The sequence below is a fragment of the Argiope bruennichi genome, chromosome 8 (assembly GCF_947563725.1).
Source record: "Argiope bruennichi chromosome 8, qqArgBrue1.1, whole genome shotgun sequence".
NCBI lineage: Eukaryota > Metazoa > Arthropoda > Arachnida > Araneae > Araneidae > Argiope > Argiope bruennichi.
Genome location: NC_079158.1, coordinates 103,222,462 through 103,241,218, shown reverse-complemented (window position 1 = coordinate 103,241,218; position 18,757 = coordinate 103,222,462). Strand labels below are relative to the sequence as shown.

General features: G+C 26.8%; 1 protein-coding gene across 1 annotated transcript; it reads right to left on the bottom strand.

Annotated features, from left to right (window-relative positions):
- Positions 1-38: 38 nt before the first annotated feature.
- On the bottom strand, positions 39-18,628 carry LOC129980697 (transforming growth factor beta receptor type 3-like). The gene is made up of 9 exons (XM_056091080.1): positions 18,464-18,628; positions 13,863-13,985; positions 12,176-12,309; positions 11,307-11,513; positions 6,337-6,502; positions 5,669-5,795; positions 2,083-2,281; positions 391-574; positions 39-181 (listed from the first exon to the last, which is right to left on the bottom strand). Exons 2-9 carry the CDS (start codon positions 13,927-13,929, stop codon positions 39-41), a joined length of 1,227 nt encoding a protein of 408 aa, XP_055947055.1. The 5' UTR covers positions 13,930-13,985; positions 18,464-18,628.
- Positions 18,629-18,757: the final 129 nt, after the last annotated feature.

Below are 18,757 nucleotides of genomic sequence, written 5' to 3'. Positions count from 1 at the left end.
CACTACATGTAATGAATAAACTGTATATAGTAACTGAATTACTTACTTTTCACTGATCCATTCTCTGGCTTTCCTTTTCCCAAAACAATATTAATTTCAGAACTGGCTGAAGACTTTTCCTCATTCATGGAAGATTCAACAGATGGATTACTCTCGCCAGATATGTCTTCTACTGTATACTCTATGTAACAGAATAATGCAATTCAAGAAATCAGAAATCAAAAAATTAAATTATTATTGAGTTGATTTTCCCATAAGGAAACAATCAAGCTAATCTTAATTATTTTGCAACAGAGATTTACATATCAATAATAATGTTAGTCGTACAATTTAAAAATATATTTAAATTGCTATGTGATTAGAAGATAAAATTATAATTAAAATTCTTACTTGTTTTTTCTCTGATAATAATATTGATGCGATTTGCTTTAGATGATCTCATATATGTGTCAATGGGACCAAAAGAATTTTGTACTGATGAGAGGAGTGCTGACGTTGTAAATGCAAGATTCTTTTCTTGAACTATTGTTGTTAAAAGCAATGGATTTGTTCGGATTTGAACTGGATGCTCAGCCTAAATAAATGATATCAACAAGCATTCTTTGAATAACATATTTTACTGAGTAAAACATTTAGTATTATCGCCTTAAAATATTATGCTGAATGTCCTATGTTATAATTATAGTTGGTTATTTTTTTAAAATAAAAGATAATCTAAACTACTTTGTCATTAAAATAACATGCTATTACAAAAAATATAATACAATTATACAATATATTTTTTTAAATCAGCTTGACCAATAACTTATGAGCAATTAGTTTAAAAAGTATGATTGTAATTCTTAATTATAATTTGCAAGCAAGTTGGCATGGATGTTTACTTATTTATGCCGATACCATTATAAACTGTTTTGCATTCTATTATTTTAACATATATTCTGCATGCATGCAAAATAATATCTAGTTGGAAATATGCAAACTGTATTTGCAATCATGCATTTTAAAAATATCAAAAGTTGAAATACATGTTACATGAATTGATACTTTGAACTTATACATGAAAAAGTAAATCAGTAGCAAATATGTATTTTAATAATACAAATTGTTTTAAATTAACAATTACATTTTTAAGTTCTCAGTTTTCAATTAAGTTTTTCAATATGAGATTCAGATATTAAAAGACTTCAGCTCTCATAGCTGGCAAGCATAATGTTAAAATTATATAAAGCATAATATTAAAATTTTCTTAATGTTTAAATTATATAAATTAGAAGCCAAATGGAAACAAATAACTTTAACTAATGTAATTTATCAAAAGAAGGACCTTTAGACAAATTGTTTTAGAAATTCATTTAATGCTTTCTGATCATATCTTAGAAATATGAAAGCATTTACATCTAACTTTGATACGACAAAAATATACATTTAATAATATGTTTTTTAAGCTAATATAATACTAATATTTGTATTCCTGAGAAAATCCTAAATTGATGCTTTAATTCCTTCAATCAATATAAATTTATAACATTTTTTTAAAATCAGAGTTGTGAATTATACTTAGAAATAGTAGAAACTACAATATTGATCTAGTCATAAATTGATATACTGATTTATTTTTTTCTCAATCGACATATATTCATTCCCTTTTGTAATCATAAACAGAAATAATATCTTTTTCATTAGCAGAATTTGCATTTTTGAGCAGGTAATGAATTAAATTCTGATTATTCCTGTCATTACCTGGTTTTCAGAATTAAGAAATTCAAATATTTTTGATTTATCAAAAAAGTATCACACATACTGTCAAAAACTTCTATTAGATCTATAAATTACTATACTCTTTCTTCTGAAATCTTTGTGAAAAGCAAATATATAGATTGAAAAAACATGATAAAGGATTCTTTAATGACATAAAGCCAAGAACCATTGCACCATTATGTTACATATATGTCCCCCGAAATTTTCAACACATATTTTGATTGTAAAAGCAAGACCACTAAATCCCAAAAATAAATAAGAGAACATATACATATGCATGTGTGCACTTTCCCTTACCAGTGTGATGAGCCAATGAAAACTTACCACAATACGTAATAATCCCTTGATACCACTGGATTCCACAATCCATTCAACAGGTAGATGGCACTTCAAAACTAAAGTAACATTCAATTCAGCAATGTTTTTATGAGTTAATTCTGAATTTGCATGCTTCAAGTGTACTAACACATCGCTATTGAGAGCATTTGAGTTCAATTCAATAACATATAAAATACTGCGCTTTCTGAAATGAAAAAAGTAAAATTAATAGAGCAAGTTAGAGGAAACTAAAAATATAAATAAATTGGCACATAATAATAAAAGTTTTTTTCTGTTTGTTTGGTGAAAACTGAAATATGTTTATGTTGTTTGGGTATCTACATCATGTTTTATACCACACAAAATGTTTAATCAAATTGCAAAATAAACAAATGAAAGTTTAAATTATAACATAGAAATTTAAAATTATAACAGTGAATTCATAAATAAACTCAAATAAAGTGTGCACAAAATAATTCTCAAATAAAATATTTATCAATACATGTCTAGGATTGAAAAGTTTGGTTGCATACTGAAAAGGTAGTAAGTGATCTTTGGTTACAAAAATGCTATTAGACCAGTCAGTTAAATGATTGCAGAAACAAATATAGGTGATATGAAATATTTCACAATAAAAAAAAAGCTTGAAAGTTAGGAACTAAGTAGGCTTATCATGAGTGAAAATATCAGCATCAGAACATGTCCTGACAAATCCCCCTTTTAATTCTAAATTTTGATTACAGAAACTTAAGTAATGATGCATTAGGGTTACCACTCAATTATGGGGAAAAAAATTCCCCCACTTACCCTGTATGTATATGCATTATAAGAGGAAACACATGTATAATACTTGTGTCTTAGTTATAATAGAATAACAATGCATCTTTCCTTTAATTTTTATCAAAGGAAAAATAGCAACAATTCAACATTACCTGAAATAACACTATACTGAATGAATATTTACATAAAGAAAAAATAATTTATCTTTATCATTCATTGACGAGAATTTCAGAAGACAAATTTGCATTTTAAGGTTAAAAAAATATGTTGATTATCTATCCATTGTTCTCTATTTAAAGAGAGCAATGGATAATGAATTGGTAAGCAAAAGTAAGGACTCATAAGAAATAAAACATAAAATAACTTCTTGCTACCATTGCACAAACCATTTAATGATTATTTAACAAACACATTACACAGAATTTTTTTTGTGTGGACAATTTCTATATTTGAGTATCAACTTCTGCAGATTTTTCAGTCATCATTAATTTTTTTTTTTTTTTTTTTGCAACAATTTAATTTGCAAAGCTGTTTTGCATTTGTTGATTTCTTTTTTTTTTAAACTTTTTTTCTACTTTCCTTAAGTTTTATAATAATCTCATATGCATTAATTTTGTATACTGAAGCATATCTGGAGGTTGGAATATTTAAGACAGCTCCATAAAAATTTATGCAATCATACATAGTGTTACGAGCGCCTTTGGCTAAAAACTGGTTTTAACTTTAAGTATACTAGAGCTATAACTTGCTTTCAGAACTCTAAAATCAGAATTAATTGCGCACGAAACCAATATATGTTTTTGTATATGGCAACTATGCAAAGAAAGCAACTAACTATATATATAGCATGTAAATAGAATTGTAGATTAGAGAGAGAGAGAGAGAGAATAAAATGGAGTCAGATTAACAACAAGTGGATTATTTCACATTACGAACCCACATCTTTGAATCTTATTAGCGGAGAAACGACTGAATGAAATGAAATTCAGGTAGAGTCTCAACACATAGTTCTTAAGTCTAATTAAAGAATTGTCTTTTAGCTTCAACAAGCATATCCATGTTCAAATTAAATTCATTTACTACAATCACATTGCCATGAGACAATACAATTATTTTTACAATTTTCTAAAAATCAGAAAATTTTTTGAACCTCAAAACATTAGAATAGAATCATAAAATGAAACTTTAGAATAAAGAAATTAGAAAAATCTTAGAATCTTTAGAAAAATCTTAGAACTTTAGAATAAAGAAACAAATCAACCATTTGATTCTCACGTGATATTGTATAACTTTTCAAAAAATTATGCTTTAAAAAGATTCAACCTTTAAAATAGGAAAACTTTTGGACATGCAATCAAATATTTTTTGTAGTATTCTTCACAAATATAAAACTTTCTGCTAAAAAATATCTCAGTTTCAGTTTCAGTATCAGTAGCTCCATTGGTATACCAATAGCTGTAGTCGCTATTTCAATAACAGTATATATATATTTTTTCCGCAGTCTTGGAGTTTGAGATTGATATATGCAGATGACAAAGTGAGTAAGTAGAAAAGGGATGAGATCAGTTTAAAAATTGCGAATGGTGTTTTGTTTTTAAGGCAATAACAATGAATTTATATTCTTGCTATTAATGGGATCAGCAATCTTTTGATGGAGAGGGAGGATAAATTTAAAATTCCCTGTAATTTTCTAATTTTTAAGGAATTTAAAAAATTCCTGTTTTATAGATGATTTTTAAATTATCTGTGTTTCTCTGTTCTCTGAGTGTCATGGAAACCTTGATATATAAGTTTTCTCATTAATGGTTAAAACTGATAATGAATAAAGCACAAATTGTTAGACATGTTCAATTTATCAACTAAATATCTTGTAATGAATTTGCTGGAAATATTCTTGTTGATGCTCACTTTCTTTGTAAATCAGTTACAGAGATGAAATAAATGATCATGCCTAAAGTAAAATTAATCGTCATAACTCTAGAACAGGAGTCTCAAACAAAACATAGTATTATAGAACATAAGAAAAATAACTTAAAAGTTAACTTTTGATGAGCATTATGAAAGCTTGACATAAGAGTCTAAGCTTGATCTTGCTGCATGATATATTACATTATATACAATCAAAAAAGAAAGTTTGCAGAAATTCAGATGAAAATCTACAGCCAAGATATCCCAGTTCATAGAAAAAATGGGAAAAAGTATCAGAAAACATTTTGGCTACATTATATATATGTGTGTGTGTGTGTGTGTGTGTGTGTGTGTAATATCTCTAAATATAAGTTAAATTCAAATTAATTTCCTAATTTTTATCTTAATTTAACCCATATTAACTTCATTTCAAATTGTTCTCTTATTATCTGATCTAATTCAACCTTTCTATTTAATTAATTCAAAACAAGCTTTAAAATTGCTGAAATCGACAAGTTCACATACTCCGAGTGAAGGGATAAAAATTTGTCTATCTAAACAAATTCTTTTAAAAGATATCTAAATTCTCCCTTCCGAAATGGATACATGTAAAGAAATCCCTATCAGAATCTCACAGTATATAATCATCAGGATAAATATTTTTGCCCTTTTTTTCACTCGCTTTTGCTTTTATATCGCTTGTGAAAAGACATCAGTACATAATTATACATAAATTCTTGTACATAAATTATGCATCCTGGGATGGAATAAAGTGAAGTTAAAATTTGAAAGTGTTTCCTCTCTCTCTTCGGCCACGAAACTGCTCAAAAGCTACGTGTTTACATATATAAATATTTGCAAAGTTTTCTGTTCAAAATGGGGGGAAAAAAATTATAACACTTACTTTCTATTATCATTTGGATTTTTTACAGAACAACCAGTAGCAGGTTGGAGTTGCACAAAACTGGCCTTCACATGAACTGATTGTGCTTGACTGCTGAAATTGCAACCTTGAGCAGAATCAGATGTATCTGTACATAGAAAATTGTATAACCTCAAACGAGCTCATATATAGAGATACATATTTATTTAGTGTATCTGTAACTAATATTTGTGTGCACACACACATGCACAAATAATCAATGGAGATTTAAATAAAATTTTATAATTCAAACTACAGTCTTATTTTATTAAAATAAAACTGATTCATATGAAATATGTTGTAAAAACAAAACTAAATCTAATTTGGAACATTTTTACATATCCATATGATATATCTGATAGAGAGCAAGTGGAAGAAAATGTGTCTTTTAAGATTTATTGCATATCTTATGGAAATACTCCTTCATTTCACCTTATTTAAATAAAATATTTTGTTTCCTTTGCTCATCACAGTACATAATGCATGAAGTAATATTTCACTACTTAAATAATGAGAATTTTGAAATTAATCTATCTAGAATGATTATCAGTTATCTTTGTTATCTTTATCAGTTATCTACTCATTGTAAAATATCAGTTTCAATTAACAAAATACACTGAATATAAAATTGTAACACAAATAATTCATACCGATGCCAATAAATAATGTGATCTCATTAGCAACAGGAATAAATGAAAAAGAAGTAACAGCACCATGATGACTTTTAATCCATGTCGATAATCTTTTCATGGGAGGAAGTTTTCGACGAGTAACAGGTACTGGAATGCTAGGAACTACATGAGATGTTTTATTAACCTGAAAATGCATCAAAACATTAGAAAATTACATGGCAAACAAAATACATTTGAAAATTGTAAGCTACAATAAAAAGAAAGAAAATGATCAAATTTAACTATTACATTTAAAATCAATATTTATCCTTTTTACTCCTAGCATTCAATACCATTATCAGACTTCATTAATTTAAATCAATTAAAATATTTGAAAAAGACAAAATCAGGGTGCATAGAGAGAAACTACTGCAAAAATTAAGCACTTTTAAGCATCTTAGCCCCAAAAATTAACCACTTTTATACAGTATGCATATGTAAACTATGTATTTTCTAAGCATAGTATTTTTTTTTTTTCTATTTTATAACAATACATAGCTTTTATTGAAAAAAATACTTAAAAATTAATTTTAAATGCTTACTTTTTAAATCTTACTATTTATTTCTGTATTTGCAAAACATCTTCTATTGTAAAATTATGCCTTTTTTGGATTTGACAAAAGCACAGAAATAATCATAAAATGGAGAAAAAAAAAAACCCTATTGATACCAAAAAAATTTAGTCAACTTTTATAAGATTAACAATAAAGATCTGCGAGCTTTTTTAACTTTTCTTAAAATTAAAATAAAATATCAGATAGATATAACATTTCTAAAAATGTCGATAGTGATGTAGAAGCTCAACATGAAAACAAATTTTGTATTTGATTTTTATATAGGCAACAACAATTAAGATCCAACATGGCTAGGATGGAAAGGGTAAATTTCTCGCTGCACTGACTCATTCTATTAAGTAATTTTATTTGCAATCTTATTAAGCTAAGAACTAAAGCATTCCTATGATTATCATCATACGACTGGCAAAACTGCCTTGAAATTGATGATAGAACAATGCCATGTTCTAACAAGTTTCTAAAATAATTTTTAATAGAAAATATTAGCAGCATTCACAAATGATCAGACCAAAAAGAAATTGTCTTATCGCCTCTTATTTTCTAAAGTGTAGTAAAAGTCTTTTTGAAACGTTTAATGTTCCTAAAATTTAATGAAAACCTGCCTTTTAACCTATAAGAAAAAAATTCTTACTTAAAAAAATTTCAGAAGAAAAGTTATATATATTTTATGAAGAAATGAAAATGCCTTAACATGTTCTAGTTTTTTATAAATAATGGAAACAAATTAATAATTTTTAAAAAAAATCAGCTCTGTAGTTAGAACCAAAACAGAAATAAATCAACCAGAGCATCTCCCCAAAACTTACTTGCATATTGCCAGGAAATAACTTGTGTGGCATTGGTTTACAATAGTTACGGAATATTAACACTATGTGTGAATTAAATATTTTTACTGTTTCTATCTATCGTGTGATCATTGGCAAGTGTTTTAAGATTAATCTCTGGCAGGCGGTTTAAAGTATCCGGTAAAGCGAATTTGGGTTTTAGACGCATTCTTCCCAGTTTAATAAAACAAAAATTTGACTCAAAGTACACTAGAAGTCACAAAATTACATACCAAATTTGATATAATTAAATCAATACATTCTTGAGTCATGATGTTTCCATATTTCTGAAAATATAGACCAAATTGCGGTGAACCTCTTGTTGGATTTGATTCGAAATTTGGCAAATGTTTATACAATAGATATTAAATTTGTATACCAAATGTTAATTATCTAGTTGTCTTCGTTTTATAATTACCATGATAACTTATATTCAAATAACTGGAAAAATAAACAGATTTCCTCTGAATGGATGTTGCTAAAAATTTGATCGAAATCTACAAGTTTGATGTGAGGACCATATGCCAAATTTCATCCTTCTAGCTCAAAGTGTTTTTGTACTATTTTTGTCACAGAGAGACATTTTTTGAAAATGTGTTTTCGAATTCAAGGAAATATAAAACGTGAAGAATCAAAAAAATTATAAGTACGAATTTTTTGACGATTGCAATATTTTCACTAAATTTTGTATACTAGAAAGTAAATATGCCAATTGAAGCATTAAAAAAAAAAAGTCTATCTTGAAACCCCCAAAAGACAATATATCGCATTGCTTCAAAATTTAACAAATGATGAATTTTATTCAATGAACATGCTTTAAAATTTTTTTAATTTAAAAAAAAAGCAAAGAAAGCACTTTTTTTTCTTCTTTTACTACAATTTTAACAGCTGCAGAACAATATGATTCAACAATTTGAAAAGGCAACATCATTTTGAATTTCGTTATAATAAAAATCTTTGTTATAAACTGTGTCCAAAACTAATTTCTCACAAATTATTAAAAAAAAAAAAAAATTACATTCAACCAAACAAAATTTCTATTTTTCATTATTTATTCATTTTAATCTTTTTTTTATTTATATTATTTTTAAACTTTAAAATGGTTTAAGAATAATTTTCATGTGATAATATGCTTTGATTATATGATGAAAACACATTAAAATTCTATTTTTTAATTAAAAGTTTGAGAAATCCGTTCTTAGTATGTCTCTAATGCCTAAAAAATAATTTCCCAAATTTCATGCTCCGAACTTTAATGGCTTTATGCTGGGCATTTCTCAGGACAAGTCTTTATATATAAAAAGAGGTTTCATTAGGGAAAATATTTCGATAAAAGTTATGAAAAAAAAAATCATTATAAAATGATAGAATCTATATGCTGAAAAGAAAAATTGTTATTTAAAAAAAATTTTTTTTTTAAGTATTTAAATAACAGATCTAGCAGCGCCTTTTTTCCTTAACCAAAACAAATTTAGCAAGATTAATTCAACAACAAAAAAAATGTTCAAATGGATGGGGACACACAAAAATTACCGAGAAGTTATCACGATCATTGAAAATTTAAGGCTTCATGTTAAAATTTCATCATACTGAATTTCATGCGATTGATTAAAGTAATTTGATACCACAATTAATTACAATTCAATATAAGTAAGTTGAATACCTGTAGTAGGTCGTTCAAGTAATTGCTCCAAAACAACATATGAATGAGAATGATGATTGAATATGTTAAGTGTTTTTAAAGCAGCTTTTTCAAATACATCGTTTTGGCGCATCAAATTCATCCTGCGATTTTTCATATTTTTCTTTGATTGGAGCATATCAAATATTCTTCTTTAACAACACATAAAAGTTTAAATATATACTTATCAGACATATATAAATTCTTCAACATCTAAAACATTAAAAATTGAAATTGGAATGTTTTTCGATTCACAATAAGTATGACATAGTATGCATTTTGAACTGCCCTTCCATATAACTATGGCAATGCACATTGTTGAAAAAAAAGGGAGGGGAAAAAATGGAAAAGAAAAAAAAAATCATTAAGCGTTATCTTAATATGTGCTAGAACCCCTGAAATATTTCTTTGAATTCTTTCTCTTTGTTGGTTTCATTTATTGATACATCTCGTAAACAAACTTTTACAATCAACCATGATTCTGAATCATCATATTTTATCATGTGGGGAAACAAAATAAAACAAAAAGCTTTCTTAATCTTCATGAAAAAATTATGCACTTTTTAAGGATCTTTTCTGAAAATTAAGCACTTTTAAGGTGCTTAAAAATGGTTTTCAGATTTAAGCCCTTTTCATGATGCAACACACCCTATAAATTAATTAAGCAGATTTTTTCCTCCTAAGGATTTTACATGTAAGAATGAATACACGCAAGTGAAAACCTGAAATAGATATTTTATTTTTAATAAAATGAATGTTTAATAAAATGAATGATATGATCTGAGATAGTAAATATATTCTTTTCTTTAATGATAGCATTAAATAAATATTGTAGTTAATGCAGATAACCTACTTTAAAATGATGTTCATTACTGTCCAAGTCACAATTTACCCATAGCCATTTATAGAAATTTGAATAATTTATTGTGGAGACCAAACAAATAAAGAGGTTTAATAATTTATTTGGTTTATGTACATATAATAACAAAAATAATAAAATTGCTCATAATAGAGTTTTTGTGGCAAGCACAACCTTTGATACAACATTTTTGTATAAAATAAAACATTTGTAAAAATTTAAGGAATAAAAATTATGTAGCATGCAAAATATTTTGAATATCATTTTCAGAACTTATTCCAAAAATTGTTTAAGAGATAAAAGTTGACACATCTCATTTTCAAATGTCTAACAATACTTATTCTGTCAACTTATCCTTGTTTATTCACTTAATGATTTAAATTAAGTGAATAAATTTTCTAATTTCCCTTTACTCATCTCTCTTGACTAAAGCAATACATAGCAGCAAAATGCAATTTTAAACACATCTTATACACAGTGTCACTTTGCTGTGAATGTTTGTGAGGAATTTCTAATTAAATAATAAATATATTTCTGAAAACTGTTCCAATTTATTTGAAACCTATTCTGTTACCCATTTATCAACATAAAAAAGGATGCTCCGTAAAAATACAATAAAGAAATATACTCCTATTTTCCTGAAATTAAGTAAAATTTTTGTTTCATTAGTACTCTAAATCATTGAGCTATACAGTGATAGCTAAGAAAAATATAATCCTAAAACTGTAAACATAAAATTCATTATAAGTACTTTTAATAATATTAAATTTTTTATTCAAGGAAGACTAGAACTGGTCTTAAAAAATTATGTATTGAAAAAAAAATTTTTTTATTAATTTATTTTGCAGATTTATATTTAAAAAATGTTTAAGGAAATAAGTTGTTTTTTTTTTTCATATATTGAGGAAATAGCAGATGTATAAAACAATCTTATTTATTTGATTTGGTATCAATCATATTCTAAATAAACTAAATCAAGACAAATGGAAGAAATTTTAAGTAAGTCTTACAATAACATGAAAACTTGTACTATTTCCCATGTGATGCAAGTTCATTTGCCACATTACAGGTGTAGCAGAGAGAAGTATAATAACAGCAGATGCAGGTGGCTTTTCCTTCCAACGGGGACGAACATCAAGAGAAACACTAGGGATGTATTCATTCCTTGCTTCAAAAGAATGAATACTAGCTCTCAAAAGGCTGAGAACATGAATTTCCTAAAAAAAAAAAAAAAGTTTATAATATCTACATAGAATAATTTTACAAACATCCAGTCTAGATAATATTTTCCATTAAAAATAATTGAATTAAGACCATTTTAATTCCCTACAAGAGATATGAGCAAATGTTTAATTTTCAACTACTATATTTTATACACAACTATACCTATTAATATTTAGCAAATGCCTTTCAAATTCTAATTTCCTAAATTTTGAGCTATATTTTTCACTTTTATTTTCTATAAATTTTTTGTGGTTATACACGGTGATTTTATAAGTATTTAGCTTAGTTTAATATTAATGCTTCATCTTCATCCGAAATGAAGAATATTTTGGGATAAACCTTAAAACTCTGAATCCTAATTAAATGAAAAAGCAACTTTTAAGTTGGCAATCCAACCTCCTTTCCACTTCAAATTTTTGAACCACACTAGCAGGAAGACATATGTCTTGTATGACAAATATAACAAGCAATGGATGCATATACACGCTCATCAGATTTTTAATTTAGAACTTTCTAATCTAGAAACTGCAACCTACCATCAGGTCACTGTGGTCCTAATAATGTGGAGGGAAAAAAATATGAAAACATTTACAAGATTAGAAATCAATTTGCAAGTGTGAAATATTTAAGTGAAGGAATTGTTCATGAAACTTACCTGTTCTCCTGATGCTGTGTCACGAGAATTGCACCCAGTAACTAAAGTGGATTGGTCCACTACTGGTGTTACATATGCAGAACTGAACAGTTCATCAACCTTGCAATTGATTCCATGGAGTTTTTCAGCATTATCTAAAGTAAAAAATCACATAAATTTAAGAAATAAGAAAAGTATACTCATTTCTATAAAAAGAGAAAAATTAGGATGCATGATACTGCATACAAAAATAAAAATTGTATGCTGATACCAAAATCTCTTAAAAATCCCTTCATACATTTCATATAAATGTAGCAATCTAAGACAAGAATATAAAAAAAGAACAGGGTCCAAAATAAACACCCAAAGTACAAAATAATTGCATATTTTTTAAGATCATAATAAGTTATAATTCAAGAGATGAACTAGTAATTAAAAGATAACTATACAGCAGATCACAATTATGGTAACTACATTGTGGAGTAAACAAAGAGGTGTAATAATTTTCATAAAACTAAAAACAACTTTGAAAAATAATGTAACATTTTAGAAAGATGAATTTATTAATTAATGAGTTTAAGCAAAATCATAATAAAGTTATAATATGTCTAAAAAATTATTGATTCTATAATAATATTACTGTATAAAGCAATCATTAACACTAAATTTACCTCATGTGTTTGGCATACAAGAATTTGATTTTTTTTTTAAACCAAATGTTAGCTATCATCATCATCAACAACAACAACAATGACAAGAATAAAAAACTACGCCCAACAAAAACTATAATTTGAGTTACCCAATAAATAATTCCCAAATTCAATTTATTAGCTAGAGCCAAAACTACTTAATGATTAATATAAACCCAGTTTAATAATGATGCTACAAAGTTAATTAATTTAAAATTGTGCAAAGAAATTGTTTCTCATTTATGCTAATATAAAAATAGTCACAACTATACTCATTTACAAACCAGATATTATTTAATTTTGTTCTATAGCACTGATATTATAATTAAGCCTTTGAGTAAATATTGCAAATTTCAATTAAATCATGATTAACTTTTTATGTATTCCTAAGCAAAACTAATATCTAAAATACCATATGAAGCAATATGAAAATATTACATTTAAAATGATCCAGAAAATATTGACAAATAAAAACCTTTCTTTCAAGTTTTCTTTGATGTAACGATTTTGTACAACAAGCATTTTTACTATTATATCTAATGTCTCTGACACTGTAACTTCTTTATAGCTTGAGAATCATTAGCTATTAAGTAAATTCTTCATCTGAAGAAAAGTCATATGGAAAGAGATCAAAGGATTATGTTGATTGTGGAAACATTGGAGCGTGATATTTTGTTAGGCAACTTGGCATCAGAAATGATGAAGATTCACAAAACAGTGACCTTCATTTGTGATGAAAGTTCACAAAATAGGCTTCATGTGATATTCTACTTCTTTGTAAATTCTTCATGCTACGAACTTTATGGGTTTTCATGCAATAAGAAGTTTTGAATGTCTGTAATCACTAATTACATGCTGAACAGCATGTATTTCAAATGGGTTCAACTTATTCAGACTAGTTAATCATGTCTGTTTCTTCAATAAAAATAGTATTATTCATTTATGTTGGAAGATATTAAAAAAGTTCTATAATCTTTTTAGCTCAACAGTATGGGAAATAATAACAAAAATCATTATACCTTGTACAGAAAGGCACATAATAATTGAACAAACTAAGACTAGAGATAGGACAAAGCAGATTGTCATAGCTGAGAAATCAGGAATTCATCGTATTCCCATCTTGAGCAAAACTAAAATTGAGCCTAAAAAACGAACAAAGAACATGTCATATAAACTTTTATTAGAAGCTGAAATAAATATATATTAATGTTCAAAATAAATACCACATTCCCTAAAATAATAAATAGTTTTTAGTAATATTAAAGTAATATCACACATAATTTTGATAATGGTAAATCTAATGAATAGTATAGAATGTTAGCTACATTAAGAAAAAGATACATTTGATATGAGTAATTATCTTCCAAATTTCATAAAAAGAAGTATGTCTCTAAAGGAAAAAAAATAGTATGAATAGACTATTTCAAGGGATATAAGTAATCCCCAAGTTACTTATATCCCTTAATAAGATATAAGTTACAGCAAAAGTATAACACTCACAGTTAGAATCGTATGCCATCCATGATGAGTAATTTCATGGCTTGGAGGAACCTTGCCAATAGAGACTAATATATAAAAATGACTGTATGTTTGTTCGTATTATATGCACAGCCATAAAATTCATCAAATTGAAACAGAACTTTGCCAACTTAATGTTTGCACTTGAGTGCAGGTTATAGGCATAGTGCAATTATTATATCAAAATGAATGTTTATTTTTTTTCTTTCTTTATTTTATGTGCTGCCATACTATTCAGCCAATTACAATTAAACTTTGCCAACTTCTTACTTGCACTTGGACGAAGTTTATAGGCCCAGTACAATTATTCGCATTTACTTTGAACACAATAAAATTTACAGACAAAATATTTCTTGTCTTTTTATGATTCAACATTATTTTAAAATTGACAATCAACAAAAGGTAAACAGTAAACCACACATGTCATCCAGAGTTAATTGCACAAGATTCAAACAAAATAAAATTATTCGTTTGAATCCTGTGAGACTATTTATCGATGCCAGTCAATGTGAGTGAAATGAAATAAAAAATATTTAGGGTGAGCACTGATTTTTTTTTTCTTTTCGTTAATGAATAGTCATCTACACAGGATGATGTCATTCAGCATGCACAATATTTTGGCTGCAGTGAACTGCACATATTATTCAGAATTTATCTCACAAACATAGAAAATAGAATTATTATTATCGATGTCAATCAAGGTAAAATATAAAAATAATGGAAATTTTTCTTGATGGAATCAACAAACAACATCTCGGTTATATAAGCATATATTGTGTTAATTGATTCGTCAAAAAAATATGCCTCTCAAACATTTATTACTTAGTAGATCTACCAGTTAGCACAAGGTCTCAAATTCAAGCTTCTCAAGCAAACAAGGAATGATAAGTAAGCAAGGAAGCAGATCGCTTATGGATTGCAAATTCACATGTTTCAGAATCTCAAGAACAACAAGCGGCAAGAATTGAAAGACAACATTTATGTTGTAACCGATGATGCACATCAGAATCAGAAAACCAACATACAGCAAGAATCAAGGTAACTATTCTTAACAGAAAGTCAAATGGAGAAGCTCATTCAACACATTTCTAATGCTTCCATTGTCAAGTCTTTCGTTTCAAACAACTGCAGTTTCCCCATTCAACTAGCATTCTCAATGACTATCAACAAGGCGCAAGGTCACTCATTTCAAGTGTGCAGATTAAATCTAGAAAATCTATGTTTTTCACATGGCCAATTGTATGGTAGATACTCAAGAGTCAAACAGCAAAGAACTTCAGTTGTTTTTGCTCAAGATAGAAAAACATAAAATATTGTCTACCTTAAAGCAATTGAATAATAAAGTCAAAAATTATAGAATAAATATTATTTATACTTCTCCTTGATATATCATTCGATTTCTATGCTGCCTATTTTATTGTTGACAGGAATGTAAATATCATTCTTCTATTACTTCTAATTAAACAACAAAGCTATTCTAAATTTCAAACGATATTTCCAAAATTATTTCTTCCATAGCAGCAACACACCAGGTACCAGCTACTAGCATATAAAAATGTTTAATTAACATTTAATTTCAAAATCTTACAGGCCATAATTTTTAAATGCTATATTTTTGTAAATATAAACTAATCTGAGTATAAATCAAAAATGTATATTTTTTTACACAAAAATTTATTTAAAATTCACATATAAGTTGAATTTTTATAAAAAAATCCTGCGACACTCAAGCGTGTTACCAAGAGATTGAAACGATTATCACTGTAATTGCCATAAAGCAAAACACTAGATGGCAACAATGATCATTTTAACTCTTCTTGAAACTAACACATCCTCTCCCGCTTTATATTTGTGACTTGTATACGATCTACCATATCTGTGCCAGTCTTATTTCCAGCTGTTTTCTTTTTCGCTTCAAAGATGAGTGACAAGAGAAATTCTTATGTGGCAAAATTCAAACTACAATTATCAATCTCGTGAAAGATTTTAACAATAATATAATTACTTAGCATTTCTCTGCAAATGAAAAACAAGTTCAAGAGTGAATCTTGTTCAAGTAAACATCTTTAATTAGCAGCATGTGGTCTTTGATCTATGTTTTATACTCAAGAGAAGGGGGAAAAAATGTTGCATTGACTGAAGATTTACAGAACGTTAATATTGCTATTCAAATTAGGATAGTTAATTTAATTTAACACCTCAATTTACCAAATCTTAAATTTTGCCAAGTTCACAAATTTTTTTCGATGCTGCAATAAAGTAACGATAACAAATAATTTTTAAAATAAGACAACTAATTTTCGTAAGAATAATTTCATTTGAAATTAATTTTTTCTTAAATTTAAGAAATATAATATAGAGATACAATAAGTATATTTAGTGATTAATCACTTTAGCCTAGCTGATAGAAAAACACCATTTTTTTAGAGATAAGGACACCTGTATATAAGTTGATTCCCATAATTAAGCTTTAGAAAAAGTTTCGAAAATTCTCAGCTCATGAATAGAAATACACACAAAAATAAGTTAAGTTTAACAGCATATTTTTAAAAGTAATTAAGACAAATTAAAATGGATTTGAAAAAAAGTTTCAAAAGACTTTAAGATATTGTAAAATAGACCTCACTGTATTTTCTTAATTTATACAGAAATCCTTATAGAATACTAGTAGAGACAACTGAATTCTTAGTAAAAAAAGTTTATATCAATTTGTAAACAGAAATTCGAAATTACAGGAATATTTTGATTTCTAAATATTAGCTACAAAGGTAAGTTTGGAAAAAGTTACTAACTTATAGATTTATTGAAATTAATTGCAGATCTACAGCTTGACCCAAAAAGCTACCATTATATTTTCAATAGAATTTGACACTATAAAATTACTATTTTAAATATTAATAAGTTTTTTAAAAACATTACTTTAAACATGATATAAGTTAAAAAAAAAAGAAGATAGTACTAATATAATGTCAACAGAAAAAGAAAAAAAAAATGAATTTTTATTACAAAATTTGGTACTTTTCCATTACACCAGCACAAATCTTGCTAAGCAGACTTTAGTGGCAACAATGCATAGTAGACACATAAAAATTTTTTAATAATACTGCAAATCTTAACAAGCAGACTTTATTGATGAAGAAAGTTGAAAATGTTTGCACTTATTTTCTGAAACGGTGGAAGTAAAAGTTTACCAGCAGGGATATTCAATTTGTATCATCAATTATATGACCTTAGGTGACTTAATCGCTTACATAAAAAAAATAGAAGTACCTAAAATTTTTATTTTAATTCTAAAAAGGAAAATGCTTTAACAATTTTCTTTCAATGCAATAAACTTTGGCTCTATTTAATCTTCAAGGTTTAACATGCATAATCTAGATATTTTGAAAATAAATACAAAGAAAAAAATCTTTGGCAAGCTTAAAGTTGGATATTTTTACTATGGAGTCATATAATTATTATATGTGTCTTGAATAAAAAATAAAACATGCAATAAATAGTAATTTTAATAAAAATGAGTTCCCACAGTCAATCTTATAATAGATTCAGAAAGAGAATCTCAATATTCTTGAACAGAAATTGATGAAAGAATATGAATACTAAACTAAATAATCTATTCAACTAAATGTGCACTCAAACAATAACATCCAAAACATTTTCAACCACTTAATGAAACGTTTCTACGCTTTATGCATAAATATGTATCTAGATAATCTGTCTCCAATGAAGCGGACAGTTGTATTTTTTATCTTTTGACTTTAATTTACACATTCCTGTAATTGTAAAGGAATTTTCATCAAATCTTTGCACCTAAAACATAATTTCTGCAACCATAAAATTATTAAAATATTTTCCATTTTTTTTTTTTTTTTTTTTTTTTTACTTTGCAAATCATTAATAAGAATAACAGTCAAGTAGTTTACAATGAGATAACAGCTAGAACAATATTTACACAAATTAAAAAATTGTTTGGAAACAAACATTTAAAGTAATTCTTTAAAACATAAATAAATTTTCTAAATTTATGTATTTTATTAGTTGTCTATGTATGTAAACAATCATTGTTTATGGTAAAGAACAGTACGTAATTTGCATTACTCACTCAAACAAATAGTTGAAAAAAAACCAGATAAAAGTGCAGTTATCCTTGACAGTTAGTTACAAACAACAAATCATTTTAAATAAACGCTTATTCTTTCTATTCAGTTGCTTGCTAGTAAAAAGTTTCACGATGTTTTAAGTTTCCTTAACTTTTAAAACAACGACGAAATTGAAGTATCGGTTTGCTTGTAAACATAACACGTACATTGGCAAAATGCCAAATAAGGAATCTTTTGGTTGCAGTTAATTTTTCTAACAAATGAAAATATTCCATAATAGTATTTTAAACATTAAA

Bases quoted from the DNA above. Each gene is read 5' to 3' on its own strand.
- LOC129980697 (XM_056091080.1), bottom strand. From the start codon at position 13,929: ATGACAATCTGCTTTGTCCTATCTCTAGTCTTAGTTTGTTCAATTATT. The intron at 5,796-6,336 runs GTATGAATTATT...TTCTATGTACAG, and splicing joins CACATTATTTATTGGCATCG to ATACATCTGATTCTGCTCAA. The intron at 2,282-5,668 runs GTAAGTGTTATA...TTTTCATTTCAG, and splicing joins AATCCAAATGATAATAGAAA to AAAGCGCAGTATTTTATATG.